General features: G+C 44.7%; 2 protein-coding genes across 5 annotated transcripts in view; both read right to left on the bottom strand.

Annotated features, from left to right (window-relative positions):
- Positions 1-9,113, bottom strand: part of LOC139801369 (haloacid dehalogenase-like hydrolase domain-containing 5) — a 52,874-nt gene extending 43,761 nt beyond the window's left edge. For all 4 annotated transcript variants that reach the window (XM_071755466.1, XM_071755468.1, XM_071755469.1 and 1 more), the window contains exons 1-7: positions 8,938-9,113; positions 6,752-6,961; positions 5,574-5,686; positions 4,026-4,119; positions 2,887-2,920; positions 1,826-2,000; positions 282-470 (exon numbers count right to left, since the gene is read on the bottom strand). In XM_071755466.1, the coding sequence (XP_071611567.1) occupies positions 282-470; positions 1,826-2,000; positions 2,887-2,920; positions 4,026-4,119; positions 5,574-5,686; positions 6,752-6,961; positions 8,938-9,024 (902 nt within the window). In that variant the 5' untranslated portion in view covers positions 9,025-9,113. The remainder of the gene's footprint in view (positions 1-281; positions 471-1,825; positions 2,001-2,886; positions 2,921-4,025; positions 4,120-5,573; positions 5,687-6,751; positions 6,962-8,937) is intronic.
- Positions 9,114-11,905: 2,792 nt separating this feature from the next.
- ISY1 (ISY1 splicing factor homolog) lies at positions 11,906-22,917 on the bottom strand. Its single transcript, XM_071755472.1, has 11 exons — positions 22,726-22,917; positions 22,468-22,490; positions 21,099-21,150; positions 19,693-19,758; positions 18,957-18,999; positions 18,677-18,789; positions 18,284-18,401; positions 17,331-17,453; positions 16,523-16,632; positions 14,068-14,154; positions 11,906-12,680 (listed from the first exon to the last, which is right to left on the bottom strand). The coding sequence occupies exons 1-11, from the start codon at positions 22,726-22,728 to the stop codon at positions 12,573-12,575; spliced, it is 846 nt and encodes a 281-aa protein (XP_071611573.1). The 5' UTR covers positions 22,729-22,917; the 3' UTR covers positions 11,906-12,572.
- Positions 22,918-23,678: the final 761 nt, after the last annotated feature.

The raw sequence follows: 23,678 nt of genomic DNA, 5'->3' as shown, positions 1-23,678 counted from the left end.
TTCGATTTACACAGCCCAAGACAGAAACAGGAAAAAATAATTAAAAAATCAGGAGAAATCTTGGTTGCTTCTACAGAAATTTTACACAGAAAGAGCAAAGTATTACTGATTTTCAAGACTGGAAACAGAGAGGCTCGAAAGCAAAAAGGACACCAGAGCACCAAGAATGCTCTGGGGTCCCAAAAGTATAAGAGGCAAAGTAGTAAGAGCTGTGTAATTTAATTTTTTTGGCTGTTTGTGAGCACTGCCCTGGTGTGCTGGTCAGCCCAAGGCTGCCTTACCCAACAGCATACAGAGTCTGGATGGGCTGTGTCCACTGCCGTGCTGCTGCCTGGGCCCTGATGAGGTACTCTGCATACTGGTAGGTCAGTTTGCTGGGTTTCCCCATTAAAGCCTCATATTTCAGGTCTTTGCCAGTGATCTTCTTGTAAATGTTTTCCAAACAAACCATGAATGTGCCATGTCCAAACCTGTGCAGATACAGACAAACGAATTTTATTAGGTGTACACAAAAAAAAAACCAAAAAACCACAAACAACAAAGCAAGGCTTTTTTATTTTGTGATCTTTGAGGTATTAATCATAGCCTCTAACTATGAAATCTCCCTCCATTTGCATGCAACATTTCCACAGCTGTTGCACCAGAAATTAAGTGCTGTAATGTTACAAGGAGGGCACAAGACTTACCTGTTTTTAAGATGTAGCAATGGTCTGTGTGTTACTTGCATTTCAGTTAGGTTTTGAGGGAGCACAGCTGATTTTATGTTACAGAGAGGGTATGGTATTTTTTAGGACCCTGAGGGATACAGGGGCAGGGAATCTGCCCCTTGCTGCTCTCTTCTTTCTTCCTGTTCTTAGTCTTGGAAGGCTCCTGCTCTTTGCTGCAGGCAACTCACCACATGCTCTGCAGCATCAGACTCTATCAGACCCTGCTCCTGAACCAGCTTTGCCTCAAGGACATCAGCAACCACTGAAAGCAGGGTTTGTATATATTGTATATATAATAATAAAAATAAAAATAAAAATAAATATTGTATATATTTGTATGGGTTTTTTTTTTCATTATCCCACATGTTACACTCTCTTCACTTTTCTATTAAACTTGGTCCAGCTGTAACTTCCAAACTTAACATCTCTCTTCCTTATCCACTGTAGAGGAATTGGTTACCCTAATCCAGCCTGAACTATCACCCATGTCTTCTGCCAATATGATAATGAGGGATGGTCTTGCATCCCAGTAAGGATATCTGACATATTCTTCCAAGGCAGCAATCCAGTGCTTACAATTTCTGTTTCAGTGTATGTTCATTTTTCAGGCTGGGGGGAAGGGAGGGGAAACAAAACTACTACAGAAACTACTTTATATTAAAATCAAACAAACCCACAACCAGAAATCCTGCCACCTTGTTCTCTGTGTTCTGCTTGTTTTTTCCTGTGTTCCCTAAAACCCTCAGCATGTTGTCCTCAGCTCAGAAACTGCTTTCAACTACCAGGGTCAATTCTTTACCCTGCCAGCAGCTGGAGCGTGGAAAAGGAAAATACCAAAAAGGACCCAATGACATGAAACCATGGTCTGGTAATTTTTTCTTTTCCTTTGAATTGAGACTCTGAAGCCCTCAAGCAAAAATCTCTCTTTCCCTACTCTTCAGGGAGCAGGCAAACAAAAAGCTTTAGGCTTAAAAGCAGTTTTTATCTTGAGCATCTGATTTTTTGAATGCAATAATGTAGACAGTACCAAGGCAGCACTTGCTGAAAGTGCATTGCTTTAGAGAGGTTTTATTGAAAGCTGAGACCTCCTGTGACCTACCTGTTCTAATTCCACTTACCTTGGAGACTGTGCTTCAGCTACCCACATCAGATCCATGTTACAAGCAAGCACAGGAATATGAGGGTAATTTTCCTGGTGATATGGATTTCCAGGATAGCCACTTGTCAGCAAAACATCTATTATCAGCTGGAGGTTGGTTTCCCATCTGACTGGCTCCCCAAACAAAACAACAGCTATGAGAACAAGAATTACAAAACAGTTACAGAGTTAGCTAACTGGGCACCACATCTCTGACACTAAAACTTGGTCTGAAGAGACTTAATAAGGAATTTGATTTAACTGTGAACTAATATTAACAGTCACATTAACTTAGGGTTTTATTACATACCCATTCATTCACAGAAAATCTCACAAGTAACAAGACCCCACTTCAAAATCTACAGGTTTAAGAAATGTATTTTTTTATTGGCTAAATTTCTCCATAGCACCACAAAATAGCAACTTCTAAACTCTTTTCCTAGGTCTTCCATACCTTTGTGAATTCTATGTTTACATACAGTAATAAATAAATAGAGATGTTATTCTGTTCATCTTAAAACAAAATCTGAATGTTGTTTTTATACATTTTTCTGGTCTCCATCAATAATCTGATGTTTTAAAATGCTAAAGTCCAGTTTCTACTTTCCTGTACTTTGGATGAGACAGGGTGACTATGGTAGGCTGAACAAGATGCTTCTGCTACAGCTCTGAAGTGACCACTCTGACCACTGTACAAACAAGACTGATTATTTCTCAACACATGTCAATTAATTCCTCTTCTGAAAAGAAGGCAGCAATAGATTATTAAAGGAAGATGAAAAGGAAAGCAGACCTCATCTGCCTTCCAAAATTTCAAAACATGGCTGAAAACTGCACATATTGAAAAAAAAATAGCTTTATCACACATGACACACTCCAAATTAATGACAAATGCCATTAACAAGGAAATCTTAGAATTACCTCAGACAACTTTGTGAAAGTGCCCACCAATCTAAAAAGAAGTTCTAATAATAAAGAAAAGTACAATGAAGATATTTCATCTATTAATAGATAGTTGAAAGTTAAGTAAAGATAACTGACCCTCAATCTTGGGAAGCTCCACAGCAGAGGGGTACTGCAGTAAGAAAAAAAAAATAATATCTTTAATCTACAAGACTGAACATCTACTATTTTTAACAGAATAAAGTCAAGTATAGCTCCCACCCTTGCCTTCTGCAACACGGACAGGAAAGGCACTCTCTGTTTTGGTAAATACCTGACTTTAGAAACTTGTATTTTAATTCTGATGTGAAACTCCTGGCAAATGGGCAGCAGGCAACTCCACGTGTTCTGTAGTCACTACCTGCATGTGGTTAACTTCTGGAAAGCTATAAAGCTTCAGTTGTTTACTTTACTTGTGGAATAAAGTATGGATATTTATTTTTCCACAGGAGCAGGAGGTCTGTAGTATTAATATGACATTTGAACAGTTTTTGCAATGTATTTGTATAACAAATATCTGCTAAACACTTAATGATTTACTCTCTATGGCAACAAATACATGAAGAGTGTCTTAACTTCTACATCTGTATGGTTGAGAAGCCAAGCAGAAGGTGACAGAACCAATCCATCTGAGCTATGGATTCTAGGAACCACAAAGAATTTCTTGACAAATCCACTTCATACACTGACCTTCAGTACCTCCAGTACATGCCTGTCCTCAGTGTGTGTGCATTCACTTCTCTTGGAAAATCTGCACAGAAAATCTGAAACCATACTGTATATACTGCTAATATTTAAATATGTTTAAATAGGGATATAAACAAGAAAGGGAGTCCTTTGGGGAAAAATTAATTATCTGGAAAGCACTAATTTACAATCCAAGCAACCTCACAGCCTAGGAACAACACCAAGACTGCTGCAAGAAGCTTGTTTTATCTTCCAGACTCCTGAGGAAGCTTGGAAGCTTTCCAAGACAGATTTTGCATTAGGTATCTGTACCAAATTATGTTTCCCCACAGCCACAAGTTATAAAATCAAACATTAAAGAATTGCCACTGATAGGAAGAAGTCTATACAGTTGTTACTGAAAATGTGGTAACCAAACAAAGCAGAAAAACACAGACAAAATACAATATAAGACCAGCAGCATTATCTCAATAGTTTAAATACTGATCCCATTTTACAGAACTTCATCTAATGAGCAAACAAAGAGTTTGAAACCAAAAATACTCACTCACCAGAACGTTGGGTCTCCTGTCATGGTCAACTACATCCAGCAAAGGGTGTTTCTCCCTCAGTGTTTCAATGGTAATAGGCTGACAGAAACCAAGGCTGGAGAAATCCCAGTTAAGGACACACTGCTTGCATTTAAAGATTCTAAAAATCAGTAATTCCATTTAAAAATCTTAGCATATGCAGTTTATCTGGTAAAGCAAACTATTTAGAAATGAAAGCAACATATGAAAGACTGACCTTTTCTTCTGTAAGGTAAAAAAGATGATAATTTCATTGTTTATAAAAGGCAGACCTGCGTGTCTGAAAACTTAAGAAAAAAATGATATATAAATCTTGCTCAAAATACCAGGAAAAAACCCCAAGAAGTAACTCTATACCAGCAATATTTCAATATCATCTTTACATAAGCACAAAGCATGTGGCATCAGGACAACATCTTGTGTAACTATTGTAAGAGATATAGAGAAAAAAATGCTGTCTTTACAAAGTGCCATTATGCTGCAAATGTGTTGCTACATAAACAACCACTGCAAAGCTCAGACTCTTCCAAACCCCTGCACTGACTGATCAGGCTTAACTGTGCTCTACAGGTCATAAACACCCAGAGATCAAAAAAGGAAAGGACCAAAAGGCAAAAAATAACCTCCTGGTTTCTGTAGTAGTGATTTTCAGTGCTGATACATCCCATTAATTCAAACCTTGTTCAGATTAGGTCATCAAACTAAAGCTGCTCAGTTGTGTAAAAAGCAGGTTTGATGCTACTCTTAATACTAAGATGATTTCTTACACTGCAAATGGAAAACTATTATACAAACTAAGGCACCTGATGCAATTGCCACCACAAGCCATTTGTAAATTTATTTTAAAAAAAAGATTATCCTGTATGAAAAGCTGTCTAAAGAAATGTACTTTTTGTATTTTGAATTCTATCTTGGATTATACTTTTCTCTTAGCCATGCCTAACAATGTTTGACACTTAATTGGAATGTTCCTTCAGCAATTTTTTCACAACTTTGTGTTTGAAATAAAGCTTATACTTATAAGCTGCACATACCTTTCTTACCACTTATTATTTGCACCAACTTTAATTACATTCCAATAAAGGAAGAAGTACAAAAGGGAGATACTGGAATGTCTCAGAGCAGTTTGAAGCTTTTATACCACTGTTACATCAACATAATTCAAGTTCTTTTGGGCAGTCAGCATGAAGCAGCAAAGTATTTTCAATTCTAGTTCTCCTCTGGGTGTTGGCTACACAGCCTGCCAGATGTGATCAATAACAAATGGGATGCCATGCTCTCATCCTCAAGAGAGCACAAACAGTGTCATTCACATACAACTAAACAAAAGATTTGACATCATACTATGATCTGACATCATAGTATGTCAAATAAAAGATTTGACATCATAGTAAGAGCCACCACCGCTTTCTACTGGATTTGGAGGGCTGAAATATTTGGTCTTCACTTGATCCCCAGACCTTGGTTAAGGAAAATACTTAAACAGAAAGGTGTTAGGGTTTTTTTGGTTGTTTTTTATTTTAAAGATACTCTTGAGCAATATCAAGAAGTGGTCCTTGTCCAGATACAAGGACACATTTTTCATGGTAACGTTTGAACATCCTCAGGGGACTGTGAGACATCATCACTTGATCTTGAGAAATCTGTTTGGGATTTAAAAACAAAAGGTGTCTGTTGCTTCTCAGAGAAGTTATTTATATGCAAATTGTATTAGCAGGTGTGACAAATTCTATGAGTGACAAAACAATCATACATTGTACATCCAGCTCCCTATCCTATCATTTTCTCCCCAGGTTTCACAGACAAGATATTGGTAATATGCCAGAAAAAAAGACATTACTGACAAATTGTGAAACACACCCCTCTCCACTTCCAGAATTACTCTATTCAACATAAAATGGGTTTTCTCTCCCAGTTTTACAGAATCACCAAAACAAATAGGGAAAAAGAATCAGAACTGCCCTGGTTCCAATTGTGGCACCTCTGCTAGACTGCAGGACTGATTTAATTCTATCAGAAGACTTTCATCCTTTAGTTTATATATTCCATTCCTTCAACAGGTATAAAACCAGCATTTCTGATACTACTATGAGTCACTACTTATCACCTTTACAGGTCGAAAAAAGAAAAATATCTGAGGTGCCATTTCACTCATGATGCACAGGATTTTATTGCTGCAGCTACAGCCACGTGTGCTGCCCCTTTCTGAAACAAAAGGCACTGCAGAACTGACTCAAGGGCTTCTTCCTCTCAGTAATGCTCAAACAGTCTCAAAAAATGGAGAAGATTGAGAGATGAAGAAGTTTTAGCACACTGGCACCAAGAAGGTGTGAAGCTTCTGTCCTGCAGACTATCACAAAAGACATTCAGCTTGCTGGAGCAGAGTTTCATGTTACTCTGAATACACATTGCTTTGTCCAGAAGGAGCAAAATTATTATTATTATTAATAATAATAACAACAATAATAATAATGGTGCAAAAAAAAAATACTATTAGCTTTGCCATTGGAGAAATCAGTACCTTTATACCCATGGTAATACCATTTCCTTTAGACAGTGTTTTTTATTTTTAAAATACCTCCAGCAAAGCATTTCCTATGGCTTAAGGGAGAAGCAAAACTGATCTAACTGAGCAGTGTTTGGTGGCAGGTAATATATTTGACACCTTCACCATAATTAACTAAAGAAATAAGATTTAAGCTACTCACTGGAACTCCCAGGAGGTGAGACAACTGATCAGCTTTTTTCTGGCGAAGGCAATTCCCTGCATTGGTGACAAACACCACAGGCACCAAGAATTGTCCCTGAGAATTAACAAGCTTTTGAAAGGCAGTTTTGGCAGCTGGGATTGGAGTCTTTCCTCGTACCAGTACACCATCAATGTCAAAAAGGAAGCCAAAGGATGGCAGTATGTTGAGCTGAGAGAAGGAAATGAAAAGAGAAAGTTACACCCTCACTTATACCCCTGTGATAAAGATCACAGTAGCTAAAAACCAGTTAAAAAAAAAAAAAACCTCCACAGAGAAGGAATAGATCATTAACTTCAGACATTTTAATGTGCCTTGCAGACCTAAACAATACCTACTGTAAAAAGGAGCACCACAGCTCCCTTCTGCAGACAAGCCTGATGAGTCCTGCCTTGTTTTACAGGCATTTCCAGAACCCTTCAGAAGATTGGGACAAACTGAGTTAAATTGATAGGAAGAGGTACAAACCCCACACTGCTGTGGCAGCAACTCACACTTTTCATTCACTCCACTCTATTTCAATGCACAGAATACTAACAAAATAAACTACTAACAAATACACAAGTGGATTTTTCAGCAGCAGGTAGGTCTTGAATGCAAATATTGTACTTGGCTCCTCCCTGACAACATGTTTAGATGCTAACATTGTCCCTGCTGTCACTTGTACTTCTCCAGCACACAAGAGGTTAGACTACAGCTAGATAAATTGCACTCCTTCTACATTGCTTCAGCTATTTCCTTAATTTTAGATATGTCAAACTAATCCTATTGTTGGAACCTCCTTAAAGAAAGATGCTGGTTTGTTACTAACATTTATCTCCTTGCCTGCCTTTGGAGAAGTGAAGAACTTGACTCCATGGGCCCAGAAAAGGAGAACAAGGCTTACTGTAGCTGGGTGAAAAGCCTAAGGGGTGGAGACAGCAAGAGGACTCTCAGACAATGAAATTGCTCCTAATTCAGGCTGGAAAGGATGGACCAAAAAGGGTGTGTTATCTAAAGTTCATTTCTCTCCCAAGAGAACCGTGGGAACTTGGGATTTAGGATCCCCCATTTCATCTTCTGATGAAAAAGCAGCAAAAAGCTTGAGCACTGAGGCTGAAGGAGCTGAGGAGGAGAGGTGCAGACAGGACTGCAGCCAAGGGAGGTGGGACAGCCCTTGCTGTGCATCCCTGGGCACAGACCCACAGCAATCCAGCCCGTGGCTTCCCCCATGCAGGGAGGAGGGAATATTGCCTATTTTAACAGCACTTTGTTCCTCATCAATTTTTCATCTACATCTTCCCAGCAGCTGGGCAGAGCACAGAGGAAGACAAGGCCAGGGCCACCAAGGTGTCAAGGGGATGTGGCTGCAGCAGAGCCCAATGGCCAACACTTGAAATCCATTCTGTTATCACCGATTTTAACAGCTCATAAACAAAACTGCTGCAACAGCTTCACAAGTTCTGCATCAGCAATAACCCAGGTGCTGTGGAAGTGGCATTGCAGGCTGGCTGATGGAGAGAGCTCAGGCTCTGTAAACTGCTCTGTGAAATTACTGTTATAATTAAGTTGTATTGTAACAGTAAACACAGCTCTTCACATTAATTCTGCTGTCTGTAAGCAATGCAGGTTACAAATGTGAATTTTAAGCGAGTACCTGTAGAGGGGGGAAAAAAAAGTCGTTTGCAAAGTATACAGAGGAGCACAACACCAAAAAAGGGCTTCAGTGTACCTTCGTAACAGGGAAATACGGAAACTAAAAGCACTTTTTCTTTCCTTTTGGCCACAAAGGAACACCCTTGGCGACACACAGACCTGGAGGGCTGCAGCATCAAAGGGGAAGGGACGAACCCCCGTGCGTGGCCGTCGGGACTCACCGCCCTTCCTCTCCCGCACCCACCCGAGGCAAAGGCCCTGCGGGGGTGAGCACAGGGGGCTGGGCAGCGGAGGAGCCCCCGGACACGGCTCCCAAGTCCCGGGCGGGATGGAGAGGGACGATCCCCGAGGGCCGGGCAGGCCCCGCCAGCGGCACCCGCGCTGTGCCCGGGCCGGGCCTGGCACCCCCGGAGGCCGCGCTCCGCCCAGCCCGGGCTTCCCGATACCGTTTGGGTTTCGCTCCGACCCGCCCGGCACCGCCGCCCGGCACCCAGCCCGCTCCCCTCACTCACCTGACGGGCACCGCCGCCCCGAGCCGCTGCCACCGCCCCGGGGCGACCCCTGAGCAGAGCGCGGAGCGGCGGCAGCGAGCGGCCCATGATGGACCCGCTGGACCCCGCCGGACCGGACCGCCCTGCCCCGGTTGTACCACCCTGTCTGGCTGTACCGCCCTGCCCTGTTGTACCGCCCTGCCCCTGTTGTACCGCCCTGCCCCTGTTGTACCGCCCTATCCCGGCTGTACCGCCCTGCCCCGGTGTGAGCTCATGAGGCAGAGCGGGGCAGCCTGCGGTGACCCGGGGGGGAGGTGCAGGGGGCACTGCGGGATCCGTGTTGCTGCGGCTTCTCCCGGAAACCGGGCTGGGAAGCGAGAAACGGAGCACAGAGCCTCGGCAGTCAGTGAGTACCTGCAGAGCCACCGATCCACGCACAGCCCTTGTCTCCCAGCACCCTCCCCCTCTCCCTCCGGCGACAAACTGATCCTCCAGAGGTGTCACCGCACTCACCCAGATGAGGATTTCCCTCTGCACCACTTCACCCGGGGAGCCTTAAATCAAAGAGAACTGAGGGCACTGCTGCAGGGAACAGAACGAGGGAGGTTATCCCCCCCCAGAACTCTGAAGGAAACAGAACAAGCTCCATGTGAGCAGGTACAGGATGATGAGAGTGATATTCAGACACATCGAGGGCCCATGGGCAGAAGCCCAGCCACACCGAGGTGTGTGAGCACCTAACACAAAGCCCACACTCCTTTTTTTCCCCCCAAACCAAACTACAGAGCCAGGTCCCTGGCTTCAACAACAGGAGCTGCCCAGCCCACAAACTACCCCAGCAACACAGCACACAGAACAAAGGCGTTTTGCTACAGGCCACTGCTGGCAAACAATTAGTCTGCAATTTTTGGGCTTGCATGCAGCCAAAAAGAGCATTCATCTTAAAAATGCTCAGCACTCAGAGCTGCTGAGTGTTCAGTACAGCAGCCACAGCTTGCATTGCACAGCTCCAGGTTGTGGTTTTGTACATTTGTTTCATTTCTGTGTTCCTCAGCAGAGTAAGCACTGCCTTAGAGACTTCTCTGTTTAGCTCATCACACTGATCTTGCTCAGGGCTGGCAGCTACTCCTCTGAATATTAATGCAATCACTATCTTGTCTCAATTATCTCTCATTCTTTCCTTTTTTATCCCTTCTGTCACTATCACTCTGCCCCTGATCTGTCTTTACCCTTCTCTTTTCTCTCTTCTGTGTCACAGATTTATAGTGACAGAAGGGATCAGCCACTGGTATTACCAAACTCCCCAAATAAATCAGGCCATAGAAACTACTGGGTTTTTCATAGAATCCTAGAATGGGCTGGGTTGGAAGGGACCTCAGAGATCACCAAGTCCAACCCTTGATCCACTCCCCCCGTGGTTCCCAGCCCATGGCACTGAGTGCCACATCCAGGCTCTTTGGAAATATCTCCAGGGATGGAGAATCCACCCCTTCCCTGGGCAGCCCATTCCCATGGCTGAGCACCCTCTCCAGAAAGAAATTCTTTCTAATGTCCAACCTAAACCTCCCCTGGCACAACTTGAGACCTCTTGTGCCCTCTTGTCTTGCTGAGAGTTGCCTGGGAAAAGAGCCCAACCCCCCCCTGGCTCCAACCTCCTTTCAGGGAGTTGTAGAGAGTGATGAGGTCTCCCCTGAGCCTCCTCTTCTCCAGCCTCAACACCCCCAGCTCCCTCAGCCTCTCCTCATAGGATCTGTGCTGGATCCCTTCACCAGCCCAGTTGCCCTAGTTTCACCCCTCTAAATCTAGTTTAGTTAATCTCCAGCATGCAGTTCAGTAACCCTACAGCTAGACTGGCATTCTTATGAGCACAGCTCCCCTAGAAGAAAAAATTGATTCACTGAACAAAAAAAGAAATAAATGTAGTAGAAGCATGGTTGGCAAGGCACTGTTCACAACAGGGCTTTAAGCACCTTTTTGGCCAGCACACTTGGCTGCTGCAGTTATGCTGTCTGTACCCTGTGTGTCAGCAGCCCTGCTCAGATCATGGCTTGGTGACCTGAAGCATGGTAAGGACTTGGTAGACTGCTGACCAATTTATTAAGCTCCAGGAACTCAGTAGCTTAATAACAGGCACCAGACCCTTTCTCCTTCACAGCTTCATCTTTTCCACTGGTGAAGTGCACTGCTAGGACAGAAACCTGGCAGCACATCCAACACATTCCATTCCTGGTGGTCAGAGGTTTCAGGGAAGGAGCTCTGGGAAACCATGCTGCCTTTTAAAGCAACACAGGTAGTGTGTGGATAAAAGCACATCACCTTCTCCAAACCATAAACCATAAACCACTCGAGGGGTAGCAGCACAAACTAACAGCTTTTGATAGATGCTTGCAACTTGGAGCACACAAATTATTACCAGTCAGAAATATACTCATTTGCTGCTTTATTACAAAGCAGAAACAGTTAAGCTGCTAACAGGAAAAAAGTTTGTACCTATCTGCTTGCTATCAATACTTGCCTTTTTTGTTTTAAGGTTTGAAATTGGCAGCTATGCTTCCCACGTTTTCAAGGCTTTTTTGTTTAATCATTTATATAGAAGTAAACCAAAGCTCAAACTGTAGAGGCAGAGCTTTGACCACTCTGGAGTGGATTAACAACAGACAGAGCTGAGTACTCAGAGCACCTAGAAACTCTAGATAGTCCCAGACACAGTTACTTGGCTGTTAAATACTATACTCCTTAAGTAATACTTCTATACTTCTATGGCTGTAGGTGTCCAATTTAGGATTTATAACCTGTATAACAATATCAGTCACCTGTAAGACTCTAGACAGGCTCTGCTGTCATCTGCCTCTTGTCACAGGATGCACAAGCTAAGGGCAGCAGGGGATGTGCAGCTTCCAATCCCTACATGGGTGACTGGCTGTGATTCCATTCTCTGGCTGCAACTGGGGAATCAACATGATCCTCTGAGCTAGAACAAAATGAGACATCAGTTTGCATGGAAGTTTTACTAAAAATGTTTGAACAAGGTATAATAAAGTCAGAAGTATTTACAACAGCTGCTGAAATATCCAGCACTTAAGCAATTCACCCAGGCATGGTTACAAACCACAAAAAGAGTAACAGCTCTGAGACATATTGCATGTGTTACATAAAGAACCAAACCAACTGCAAAGCCACTCCTAAGATCAGGTACCTCTGAGGGGGTTCTTGGCTGTCCTGTGAACTACCCAGGCATAACAGAACAAGTTACTTCTGGGCTCAGGTCAGCAAAAATGAACATGAGAAAGCTGTGTGCAGGCAGGATACAGCAGGCAGCATGGCAGACACATCATCAGTTTTCCATCAGGATTTAAGGAGTGATTGGGTCCATGGTTCAGTCTCTACAAGGCACCAGTGCACAGACTGTTCTACAAAGTGAAAGGACTGAAGACAGTTACTGAAGATGCAGAGTCAAGTCAACTGAGGTCTGAGCTTTTTTTGGCACTCACTAAAACATGTTTGATGGTTTTCCTTCCACAAAACACACTGTGACTTCCTCAGTTCACTCCTAACATCCCAAGGGACTTTCAGAACTAAGCCTGATTGCTACCAGAACACATCAGCCTGTTGCTTTAAGATGGATGAGGTAAAACCCAGGACATACTAATGCAATCTCACAATCCTAGAAGTGTTTTTGCTTCTTCACTCTGTGCCATCAGGGTTTCACTGGCATACTTCTGCAGAAGCTCCATCTTCTTTCTCCTCACAAGAGCTTCTTCAATCTGCAAATACAGAAAGAGGGTGACATTCAGCTTGACTCAGATGCTGAAAACTACCAAGCTTTGCTATTAAAATAGGAGGAAGAAAACCACAGGAAACAGCCTGTGAAAGAGGTGTGTGCTGGTGTAAAAGCAGTTGAAGTAAGTGGAGTCAGTAGTATTAAAAAAAATACTGAGCTGCAACTCAAGGAAGTCAAAAGCAGCAGTAAAATAGATGCCTTTGGTTCAGATCCCTGCTCCTACCCTTTTCAGTTAGGATGTCAGCTGCCATTTTATTTAAGTCCCAGTGCAGTCACTTGAATTTTGCTTCCAACAACTGTCTCAGATAGAGCCTTAACAAATGCAGACAAGTGGAGTTCTGCCACAGCAGCCTGGACCTCTGAGTTCAGGGAGTGCCTCCCAGAGCAACAACAGCCAGGAGCCTCTTCCCCACGTGTTGTCCACAAGTGCCAGCAACACACGATTCTTTCACAAGTTTGTACTCTGAAGATCCACTAAACCTGCAAGACTTCTTTTCATCTCAGTGGTGATTTTCTATTTGCCCAAATTGCACACAGTATTTGATCCTTAGCTTCCTGTAATTTAGACTCTAGAAGGCATAATCCCATAAGCACAAAGTATGGGGTGATTTGCCTCAAAAAAGGGAAGAGATAACACTCCTGTCTAATTAGAAGAGATTTCTATGCAAATCAGTGGTTATTAGGAAACCAGTTGTGACTCTCAGTTGTGCTCTCTTCATGAGGAGAACACCACTGGTCGGAGAGCAGTATTTTTGTTTCTTCTCTCCTGCAGTTTTGCCAACCCATTACATGTAAAAAGTTTTTCTGACTGTGCAGGATCCTGATGTCACAGAACAGAAGACAGACTGCCACCTCCCACTTGTGTGACATAAAGGCATTCCTACCAAAAGATACATAACTCCAGAACCTTCTTGCCTGAGTTATATTTCAAATAACCTGTTAAGGTAATTTATACCCTAGAGTAATTTCAAAATATAAAGTCAGTTCAAGGCCATAATGATTTTACAAAACTTAGGAGGGCAAATCCTGCAGTTCAGAAATCAACCCATTAATTTTAAAAAAAGTTAAACCAGTAGGAGAAAAGCACTGTAAAGATGTAGTAGGCAATTCAGGGTTATCTTGATTGTAACACCACAATGCTTTTCAATTTATGTAACACTTAGGAAGGATCTGGAAACCCTCAGATGAAAAGGGTTACAGCATAATTCTGGCCAGTTCCACAGCATCTGACAGAGGACTGAGGAGATGCAGAGTCCAGTGACAGAAATAACACACTGAGGACATTTTTACAGGTGACATGCCACAAAATAAGATCTTTGTCTTGCAAAAGCCAGAGTGCATCTCTGCAACTTATCTTTGTTATGTCTTACCTCCTGTTGAGATGGCACTGGAACATGTGCAATAAACTTCTGTTGGCCTTCTTCACCTTCTTTATCCTTGGCACCTTCCTCATCAGACTGAAAGAAAAAAATCAAAGCCACACCAAGTTTGCTTTCTGAAAGGGTCATCAGAAACATCTCTTACTCACTCTGCCTGAAATAACTGAAGAGAACATGATCAATACTACAAACAAAAACCAGGTGGATAGGACCAAACAAAGGAATATGGCCAGCATCATGTTCAGATCCTGCTCCTTGGTGCTTTCAGGTTTGCTGCCTCCATTTTCATGGCTTTTCCTTTGCTGGTGTCCTGGTTTGGGCCAGGATAAAGGTGATTTTCTGTCTTGTACTTTTGCTTTTAGCTAAGTCTCTTGTAAGTAGTTGCACTTGCTGAAATGAACAGCAAGTTTCTCAGACAGTGTGTGTTTCTAGGACTGATAACACTTGATGTTTATAGTTACTGCTAGAGACTGGTGTGCAGAGCCAAGGCCACTGCTCAGCTCTGAGGAAAACATAAAGAGGTCCCACCTGCATCCCTCCTTTGGGGAGGAACGGACAAGATAGATGCCAGAACTGACCAAACAGAGTATTCCATCCCATATACATCATCCTCAGTATAGATTTGAGGGATCACGAGGGCCAAGCCAGATTTCCTGATTTCCAGCTTCCGGCTGCCTGCCCTTCCTGCCTTTCCTGCTTCCCTTTCCTTCACCCCAGCATCCTGGAAGGATCCCGTCCGTTTGTCTGCCTGTGCTCCTGATCCATCCCAGCCCATATCTGTGTGTTCCTGCCTCCAGTTCCCGACTGCTGCCAACTCCAGGAGTCCAGCCTGGACTTTCCCAGAGCTGCCCTGCAGCCTCGGTGGTGACGTGAGAGCTACTGGGGGAAAGGGGGGAGGAATGTGGTATCCCTTTTCTTGTGTATTTGTATATATTTAGTAATTTTTCCTATTTATCATTACTGTTTCATTAAAGTTGTGTAGTTTAGTTTCCAACCCATAAGTCTCTCTCCCTTATGGAGGTTCCACCGAGATATAAGGGTTTCTTATAAGGGAGGAGAGAGAGATTAATAGAGAGCGTCTGTTACTTGGTTTAATTGCCGGGCCAGTGTTAAACCGTGACAGCTGGGGAGCATGGGAATAAAATGGGAATGAGTTTTGCATTTGGGGAAGAACAACACGATGTCCCAGTATAGGTTGGGGGCTGAGCTGCTGGAGAGCAGTGTAGGTGAAAGAGACCTGGGGGTCCTGGTAGACAAGAAGATGACCATGAGCCAGCAATGTGCCCTTGTGGCCAAGAAGGCCAATGGCATCCTGGGGTGCATTAGAAAGGGGGTGGTTAGTAGGTCAAGAGAGGTTCTCCTCCCCCTCTATTCTGCATTGGTGAGGCCACACCTGGAGTATTGTGTCCAGTTCTGGGCCCCTCAGTTCAAGAAGGACAGGGAAGTGCTTGAAAGAGTCCAGCACAGAGCTACTGAGATGATTAAGGGAGTGGAACATCTCCCTTATGAGGAAAGGCTGAGGGAGCTGGGTCTCTTTAGTTTGGAGAAAAGGAGACTGAGGGGTGACCTCATCAATGTTTTCAAATATGTAAGGGGTGAGTGTCAGGGAGATGGAGTTAGGCTTTTCTCAGTGGTGACCAGTGATAGGACAAGGGGTAATGGGTGTAAATTGGAGCATAGGAGGTTCAAGTTGAATATCAGAAAAAATTTTTTTACTGTAAGGGTGACGGAGCCCTGGAACAGGCTGCCCAGGGGGGTTGTGGAGTCTCCTTCACTGGAGACATTCAAAACCCACCTGGACACGTTCCTAGGGGATGTACTCTAGGGGGCCCTGCTCTGGCAGGGGGGGTTGGACTAGATGATCTTTCCAGGTCCCTTCCAACCCCTAGGATTCTATGATTCTATGAACCATGGCTGTATTTCTTTCTCTTCCAGATCTCTCTGGCTGCCACAGCAAAGCTATGAACAAAAGCAGAGCTAGCTGCTTTATTCAAAATAAATTTACCACTGCCCTGTACAGCTGTGTACTGCTTCTTCCTGCCTGACAGCTGGGCTTATGAAGCACGAGATAATCCAAATAAAAAGGGGACCAAAGGAACAACCAGGTTTACCTTATGGACTATTTCCTTTTTATCCTTGTAATAAACCCATTTAGATATGAAAAATGAGGACTCATTCCCAGTATCCTTTTTACAGATAATGTCCCTCACTTCTTACTGGTGCTGGCAGCAGAGGAAATGAAGGAGCAAGAGCCACGTGACAGCCAGGACTGCACCTGGGCACAGCCCTGCTCTGCCAGGATTCAGACACAAGCAGGAGACCACAACTGCCCAGAGTCAGGCAGAGAGAAAGCAGCAGCTCACAGGTTCTCAGAGAAAGAACCTTTCTTCTGAGGAGGCAGTGGAGAGGACACAGGAAACGTTAGGTTAGCTCAGGCACCACGTACCTCATCATCATTGACAGCATAGATGTTTTCTTCCTCCTCCTCTTCCTCCTCACCTCTTGCAAGCCGTGCTTCTCTCTCCTTTTTCCATTTTTCCACTGCTTCTGCTATAACTGATCAACAAAGGAAAATGGGAAATGAATCTGAGAGCAAGCTAAGGCAGCACAGTCCAGCTGCAGCCCCAGTTTCCTCAACAGCATCTCTGCAGCAAGTGAAGCTCCTGTTCCCTTGATTTGTTTCCTGTTTCCAAAGCTAATGGATAAATATCATATATTGAGAAAGCAGGGGTTTCCAGGGAAAAAATACAACTGTGTTGAAGTAATTAGCACAGGTTAAATATAAATAAAATTAGATTGGATAAATAAAATTTATTGGATAAATTAGCACAGGTCACCCCAACTTACCAGAGGGTCCCCTCTAATCTCCAAGAGCACTACCCAGCTGTAACTGGGTGAGACAGGAGTCAGTTTTTTCAAAGGAAGGAACCAACCCCTTGAGCTCCACAGATCTCCCTGCTACAGCCTTCTCTTTTATACTCTTGAGCATAAACAAGGTGAGGGGAAAAGAAGAGATTTTTCTTCAACAGAAAATCACATGCTGAAAATATTAAATCATTAAGAGTGGTAAAGATGAAAGGCAACTCTCAAGCACATCTCTCAAGCACATCTCTCACACCTGAAAAGCTGTACAGGGGTTAAAAATCTGTGTGACAGATAAGCACAAGAAAACATCCCCAGTGATAAAAAGGTAACTTCAGTCTGCCACCACCCCCTTCTTGAGCTTATTTATGCAGGTTTTGAGCCTCACATACCTTTCTTTTCATGTTCTTGCTCCAGTGGCTCCAGAATACCATCATCTTCATCCCTGTAGCCATAGTATTCTGCATCAATGGATTTCATCAGCTCAGCTCGAGTCTTCCGAGGTGGTGGGAGGGCTGAAGGAACAGGACAGTCACTCACCCAGCTCCACCCTCACAGCTTGCTGTGCACTCCTGCTTCCTAACAACCCCACAGCACCTACAGCCAACCTCCACTGCACCACCTGAGCTGCTGCCAGTACTGGCATTCCCTGCACAAAACACCCTGGATCCAGGACTGGAATGCACAACTCCCATGCTGTGGCAGTTCTACCCTGTCAGGATCCAGGTGGGTTTTGCCCCTGTCTGTGCCAGTGCTGAGCAAGAGCACTCTGAAAGGAAACAAAGACCTGTCCTAAGCTCCCCCAGCTCATATTGTGCTTCCCATGACTCTGCTTTGCAGATGACAAATAAGAAAGAGCTGATTCAGAATGCCCCCCTCTCTTCCAGGTCCAAAGAAATCTGACTTAACCTCTGACACTTCAATATATAAAAGTTCTACCCACATACATCTACTTTTCCTATAATAAAAGCTGATTCCTGCTTCTAAAATTATGTTCAAGCCAATTTTATTTTTTTAAATTTAGAACTCAAGAGTACTATTGAGAACTCACCAACAGAATTAACCTGTTATGGTGGAAAAGTTTCTGAAGCACATCAGTCCTTGCCACTTCCAGTAGAAAACATTTTCTACATTTCTTTAACTGCAAACAGCCAAATGTGCTCTTTGCCCAAAGAAACAGCATTTAATGAATGAAAAAACCCTGGTGTTCAGGGCTTCATGCAGCTAATCTAAGACCCAGGCCAGAGCATCCTCTCACTAGTATCTCCCACATGCCATGGCAGGCATTTTACTCAAGATATACTACCTGTAGCTTCATGTCTGGGAACAGTTGCTATTTACTCACGTTCCTTCTCAAAAAGTTCTCTAACTCCTGGTAAATCCTTTGCAGCTCCAAAATATTTGTAACCTCTGTTTCCTGGAACTTCTTTCCCCTCATGATCTAGCATTTTCGGGCCAATCCTCTGGAAAATAAATGGAGTTGATTGCTTAAAACTTTATTCCTCTTGCATCTGATATTTCCTCTTTTCCTGGGCACCTGAATAGATGAAAGGGCTGGGAAGGGAGTTGTGCTACCCGTGTAAGATCAAACTACCCCAGCAAGGGGATAAAGTGTTCTTATCTACTCAGTGTTGGCCAAGCAACACCTGGTTAACTAAACACTGCACAGGTTTTGTCTCAATATTCACTTTATTTGTAAATAAAACAACCACACAGTACAAAATAATTCCACACTTACAGCATAGTCAGGGCCTCCGAGCTCCTTTATTCTGAATTCCCAGTGGCCTTTCTCCCTCAGAAGTTTGTTTATTTCATCATTCAGGTCCCGAATTCTGAATTCACCTAATCCAGCTGTTAGAGGGGAAAGAGACAATAAATCAGGCAGCTTACAAGAAGCACTGGAGTAACTTCAGGGTTTATGCAATGGTAACAGCGTAGCTCACATGAAATGTGATTTTTACTGCAACCCTAGGACTGGAGATTCAAAAATTACAACATAATTAGAAATCAGCCCTTACCATTCTGAATCTGTGCCACTTTCTTGGATATTTCTCCAATGATCTAGATAAATAAGAACAAAAGTTAAGTTCTAAAAAGTTAGAAAAGGGTTTAAAAAAAACAAACAACCCTAGAACGATCCAAGTGGGCTTTCTGATCTGGAAAATGGATCTCAGCCCATTAATTTCAAGTATCAACAGAGATTTGATTTTTTTTCAAAGGGCTTGAAAAACATTTTTACAGCAGCCCATGTGATAAGAGCAGAAGGGAGAGAGGCTGAGAGAGAGCACTGGGTTTGATCTGGCTGGGCAGTAGGCAAAAAGAAGGAAGATACTGCTGCCTTCAGCTACCTGGTGCAGAGTCTAGAGAAGACAGAGCCAGAGTGTTTGAGAGGTGCATGACACCAGCACAAGTAGCTACCAACAGAAGTTGGAACAGAGGGAATTCTGATTTGATTACCTTCAAAGAGGAAAAAAAAAACCATTAAGGATGAATAGGAACCAAAAAAACCTGTGGAATCCAAACCCCTGAAGATATTCAACATTTGGTTGGACATGGACCTGAACAACCTGATGTGGTGTGACCTACTTGGAACACCATGGTGAACCAGATGATCTCCCCACCTCAATTATGCTGTGATTTAACCTTCAGCATACTGAAGAAGTCTGGAAAAAAATCTGTAAGCAGGCTGTCTAACCAGGGAATGCTAAAGCTCCACCTGCTGCAGAACTGGAAAACTCTCCAGTGTGACATTACCTGTCTCCTCCATTTCTCAGCTTTAGGCAATTCATTGCACTCTGAGGCAAGGAAAGGTCTTCGTTCCTGTTGAACACAAAGCCAGACACCAGGAAGTTTCAAGATAGCATCAACATATTCCCAGCATTTCATGGAAAATGTATTGCTCAGTTAAGCCCAAACCATGCTGCCAAGCTGCAGTGCCTTCTGCAGATTCTTATGAACTGGAAAATTATTGATAATTTACAGCCCTGCCAAATGGGACAATCACAGAACACAACAATCCACTTTGTTTTAAATAAAAAATATCTGTCATCTGGTTTTTCAAACCACCCCCCCCAGTTCTCTCCAAAACAAACAATGTTCAACTTTGGACAGCTGAATTACATCACTGTCATACCAGCACCTAAATAAAACCCAGTTTCCAAAGAAGCTGTTGAGTTAAGGCCTTTCTTTCCCAGCTCCTGCTACCTAAGTACTGGTAATTTTTTTTTTTTTACACTGTGACTTCTTGTTTATTTTGTACTTTCTCAACTACAGTTTATCCAGAACACCTTTCAGGAATACAGGAAAATCCAGAGGTAGCCAGGAACATCCAGAGGTAGTCAGTCTGAGGCCCTGGGTGGTTTTAGGCAGGGGAATAATTTCTTTCCTTACAGTGATGGGTTTTTTTTCAATTCCACAGTTGCCAAGCCAATATTTTTGTCCATTTTCCACCCAGCAAAAACAAAGCTGGAGGGCAGTGAAGGCAATGAGGAGCAGCTGCCCAGCTATCATGTGTTGGGTCAGCAAGATGCCAAGGTTATGGCTCATGCAAGCCCTGACTTCACACTGCTCCTAAGGCTCTGTTCGTGGCCACTGTTCTGCCAGAAAATGAGCAAGGAGCAAGATTATGAGGAGGATTCTTTCCTTCTGGAAGAAATCCAAACAAACCCTGTGATTCCTGTCAGTGAAAATAAGTGTCTGTGCACTGATTTGCTTCAACAGTTGCCAAAGGAGAAAACATGAGTCTCAGGAACAGTGCTCATGCTCTGCCCAGCCCCCTGCTCTATTTAGAGCATTACTGTAATTTGGATTTTTTTTTTTTTCTAAGTATTCCCTATTTTCCCTTGGCTACCTAAAAGCAGAAGTGGTGGTCAGTTCACCCTCTCCTCTGGGCAGCTGAGCCAACACACCCCTAAAACACACACCCCTGAAACACACATCCCCCCCCTCCCCAACTTTTTTAAACAGGTAATTCAGGTGAGAAAGGTCCTATTTGCCATTTCTCTTCTGTGCCACAGCCCCCAGCTCAGCTGCTGCCCAGAAGAGCAGTGCCAGGCCCCTGGAGGCCACCAGGAGCTGGCAGCTTGTCACCCAGCTCTGCCCCAGGCTCCCAGCCTGCTCTGCACTGCAGCTGAGCAAGTTTTGGGGTTTTTCCATCTTACCTTCACCTTCCCTTCCTCAAGCTGAGCTTGCCTGAACCTGGCCAAGGCCGTCCTAAGGAAAGAGAGGGAGCAGGTTTGCTTTTACACATCTCCATTTCAAAAGAAACAAGAGTTACCCTGGGGGTTTATTGCTGGTTAATTTCTGTAGGAAACACAGGCTTCAACCTCTGAACCAATAAATGCTCCACGACAGTTCTAGCCACTTCTTTAACCCCAGAAACCTTCATTCTCCTCCACAGAAATCTAATTTTTCAGATAACTACAAATCCCAGTAAGCAGCTCATTATTTTTATGCTTAATATATGGCAGTATGTTAGACATTAGCAGCAAAAGGCTCCCAACAAGCTGTAAGCACAGCAAGTTCACAGCTCCTGGCAGGGGATACACCACAAAGCCAAAAACTCCACAGAAAAGGCTTCTGCAAGGAAAGCAGCAATTGGTCATCACGTTTATTGATGTTACCAAAATATTCTCAGTCTCTCACAGCTCAGCAGAGACCACACAGTTCATATTTAGTTCTTATTTATTACACAGTTCCTACTTATTTATTCACAGTTTTATTTATTTCCTGGACATGTCATAGGTATAGTAAAGAGCAGAGAATAATTGAGCACACTGAAAATTCTGCCCAGCACCCCCTCTCCCTGCCCCTCAGCCACCAACCCCAGCTCTGCTGGGAATGAAAATCCCACTGTCCAACCCAGTGTCCCAGCTGGACTGGGTGGGATCACTGAGGGAGCCCCTCAGACAGCACCAGATAACCCCACCCCTCCTCAGCTTCCCTCCCAGTGACTGTTCCAAGCTTGGGAAGTATTTTAGGACAAAGATAAGACAACTACAGAGCAGAGCCTCTAATCCAGCAGTTCTAAATATGCAGCCTGCAAACCTTTCTGAGAGGTACTCAGGAAAATCTGTAAAATAACATGCTAAATATCAGTGGTTTAGCCAAAGCCACAGCCAGGCAAGAAGAATTACAGCTGAAGCACTGCTGAGAGGTGCAGCAGAAAAGGAAACTGCTTCATGGCTCCTGTGGGTGAGCCCAGCACCCACAGCCCCAGCTGTGCTGGCTTCAGGTGCCCTCTGCCCCTCCTGCTCCAGCAGCACAGCCCCCCCTGAGCACCAGAATTCATTAATCCATTATTAAGCTCTCAGTGTTGTAAAAGAAGCTGAGCAGGCAGTGCCAGGGGCGGCTCAGAGAGCACCCACAGGCAGAGATGCGCGGGGCAGGCAGGGCTGCAGCCCGGTGGTGCCGGTTCAGGAGGGACACGAGGTGACACCGAGCGCTCCCCGGAACCAGCAGGGCTGGGAGGTCTCCACGCTAAGGCCGCAAACAGCCACGTTTGTACTGCAGGCCCCGGGCCGTACTTACATGGCCTTCTCCGCGTTTCGAGCCTGCAAGAGAGAACACAGAAGCGCTGTGAGGACACCGATACCGCCAGACCCCCGCCTCGCCCCTCAGCCGCGCCGGCCCCAGCCGCCCGCCCGCCCGCCTGAGGGACAGAGAGGGGGAGAGGGGTAAGGAGGGAGGAAAAGGGGCAATGAGGGAGGGAGAGGGGTAAGGAAGGAGACAAGGACAACCCTAACCCGCTCCCTGTGGAGCCCCGGTCCCGCAGGACCCCGCACTCACCATAGCGCCGAGCAGGAGCCTCCGCCAGCACCGGGACCTGAGGCGCCGCCACTCCGGAACTGGAAGGGGCTGAGCTGCGCACGCGCACCAACCGCCCTTGAGGCGCTCCCGCGCATGCGCGGCCCGCAGGTGCGGGAAAGGGCGGGAAGAGCCCGGCCCGGCCCTGCCCGGGAGTGGAGTGAGCGCCCCGATCCCAAACCCTTCTGCCTGAGGGAGGGATCACGGAATGTCCTGAGGCCTGGGACAGCACCTCAGCCACAGCCCCCAGGGTGCTGGGAAAGCAGCGGGAGCAGAACCACCCCCTGCGGGAGCAACACCAGAGCAGGGGTGATGGGCGCTGCGGGGCTGGGACCGAGAAGCTTTCCCTGCCCCAGGTTAAGAGCTAAAGATTTTCAGGGCTTCGTAAGCACAGAGCTCCCAGCTTTATTACTACTTGACTTAAGGTAGTATGGAGATTCAGTTAATCCATCCTAACCCACAACTGCCCCCTGACGGGGCCACATCCATTTCAGGTGTGGATTTTTAACAAGTTTCAGCCACATTATTTATAGGTCAAAAGTACATTCAGCATCAAAAGCAGCTACCAAAAACACCCAGGCAGACCAAACACACACACACCCCCCTCTATCTGGGGCAAAAGCCTCTTCCTCATCTCAGTAGCACAAGAACTGAAGGTTTTTTATCTCCAGGCTGGAGGAAAAGCATCCCCAGAGCCCCTGCAGCAGCTGTCACCTCGCTTTGGGTTTACACCCTCTAGTGCATCCCAAACCAGCACCAGAACATTGCCTCCCCCCAACCCCAGGCTGGTGCTCTATCCCCAGGTCTGAAGCTCACCTCAACCTCAATCTTTTTAAGATTTTTGAAGAAATGTTTCAATCACATCATCAGGGCTGAAAGCAGCACACAACCCACTCACTGAACACAGGCAGACACAGCACACGGGTAGCAGGACA

Source organism: Heliangelus exortis, chromosome 12 (genome assembly GCF_036169615.1).
Source record: "Heliangelus exortis chromosome 12, bHelExo1.hap1, whole genome shotgun sequence".
NCBI lineage: Eukaryota > Metazoa > Chordata > Aves > Apodiformes > Trochilidae > Heliangelus > Heliangelus exortis.
This window is presented reverse-complemented; position numbering and strand designations above follow the sequence as displayed.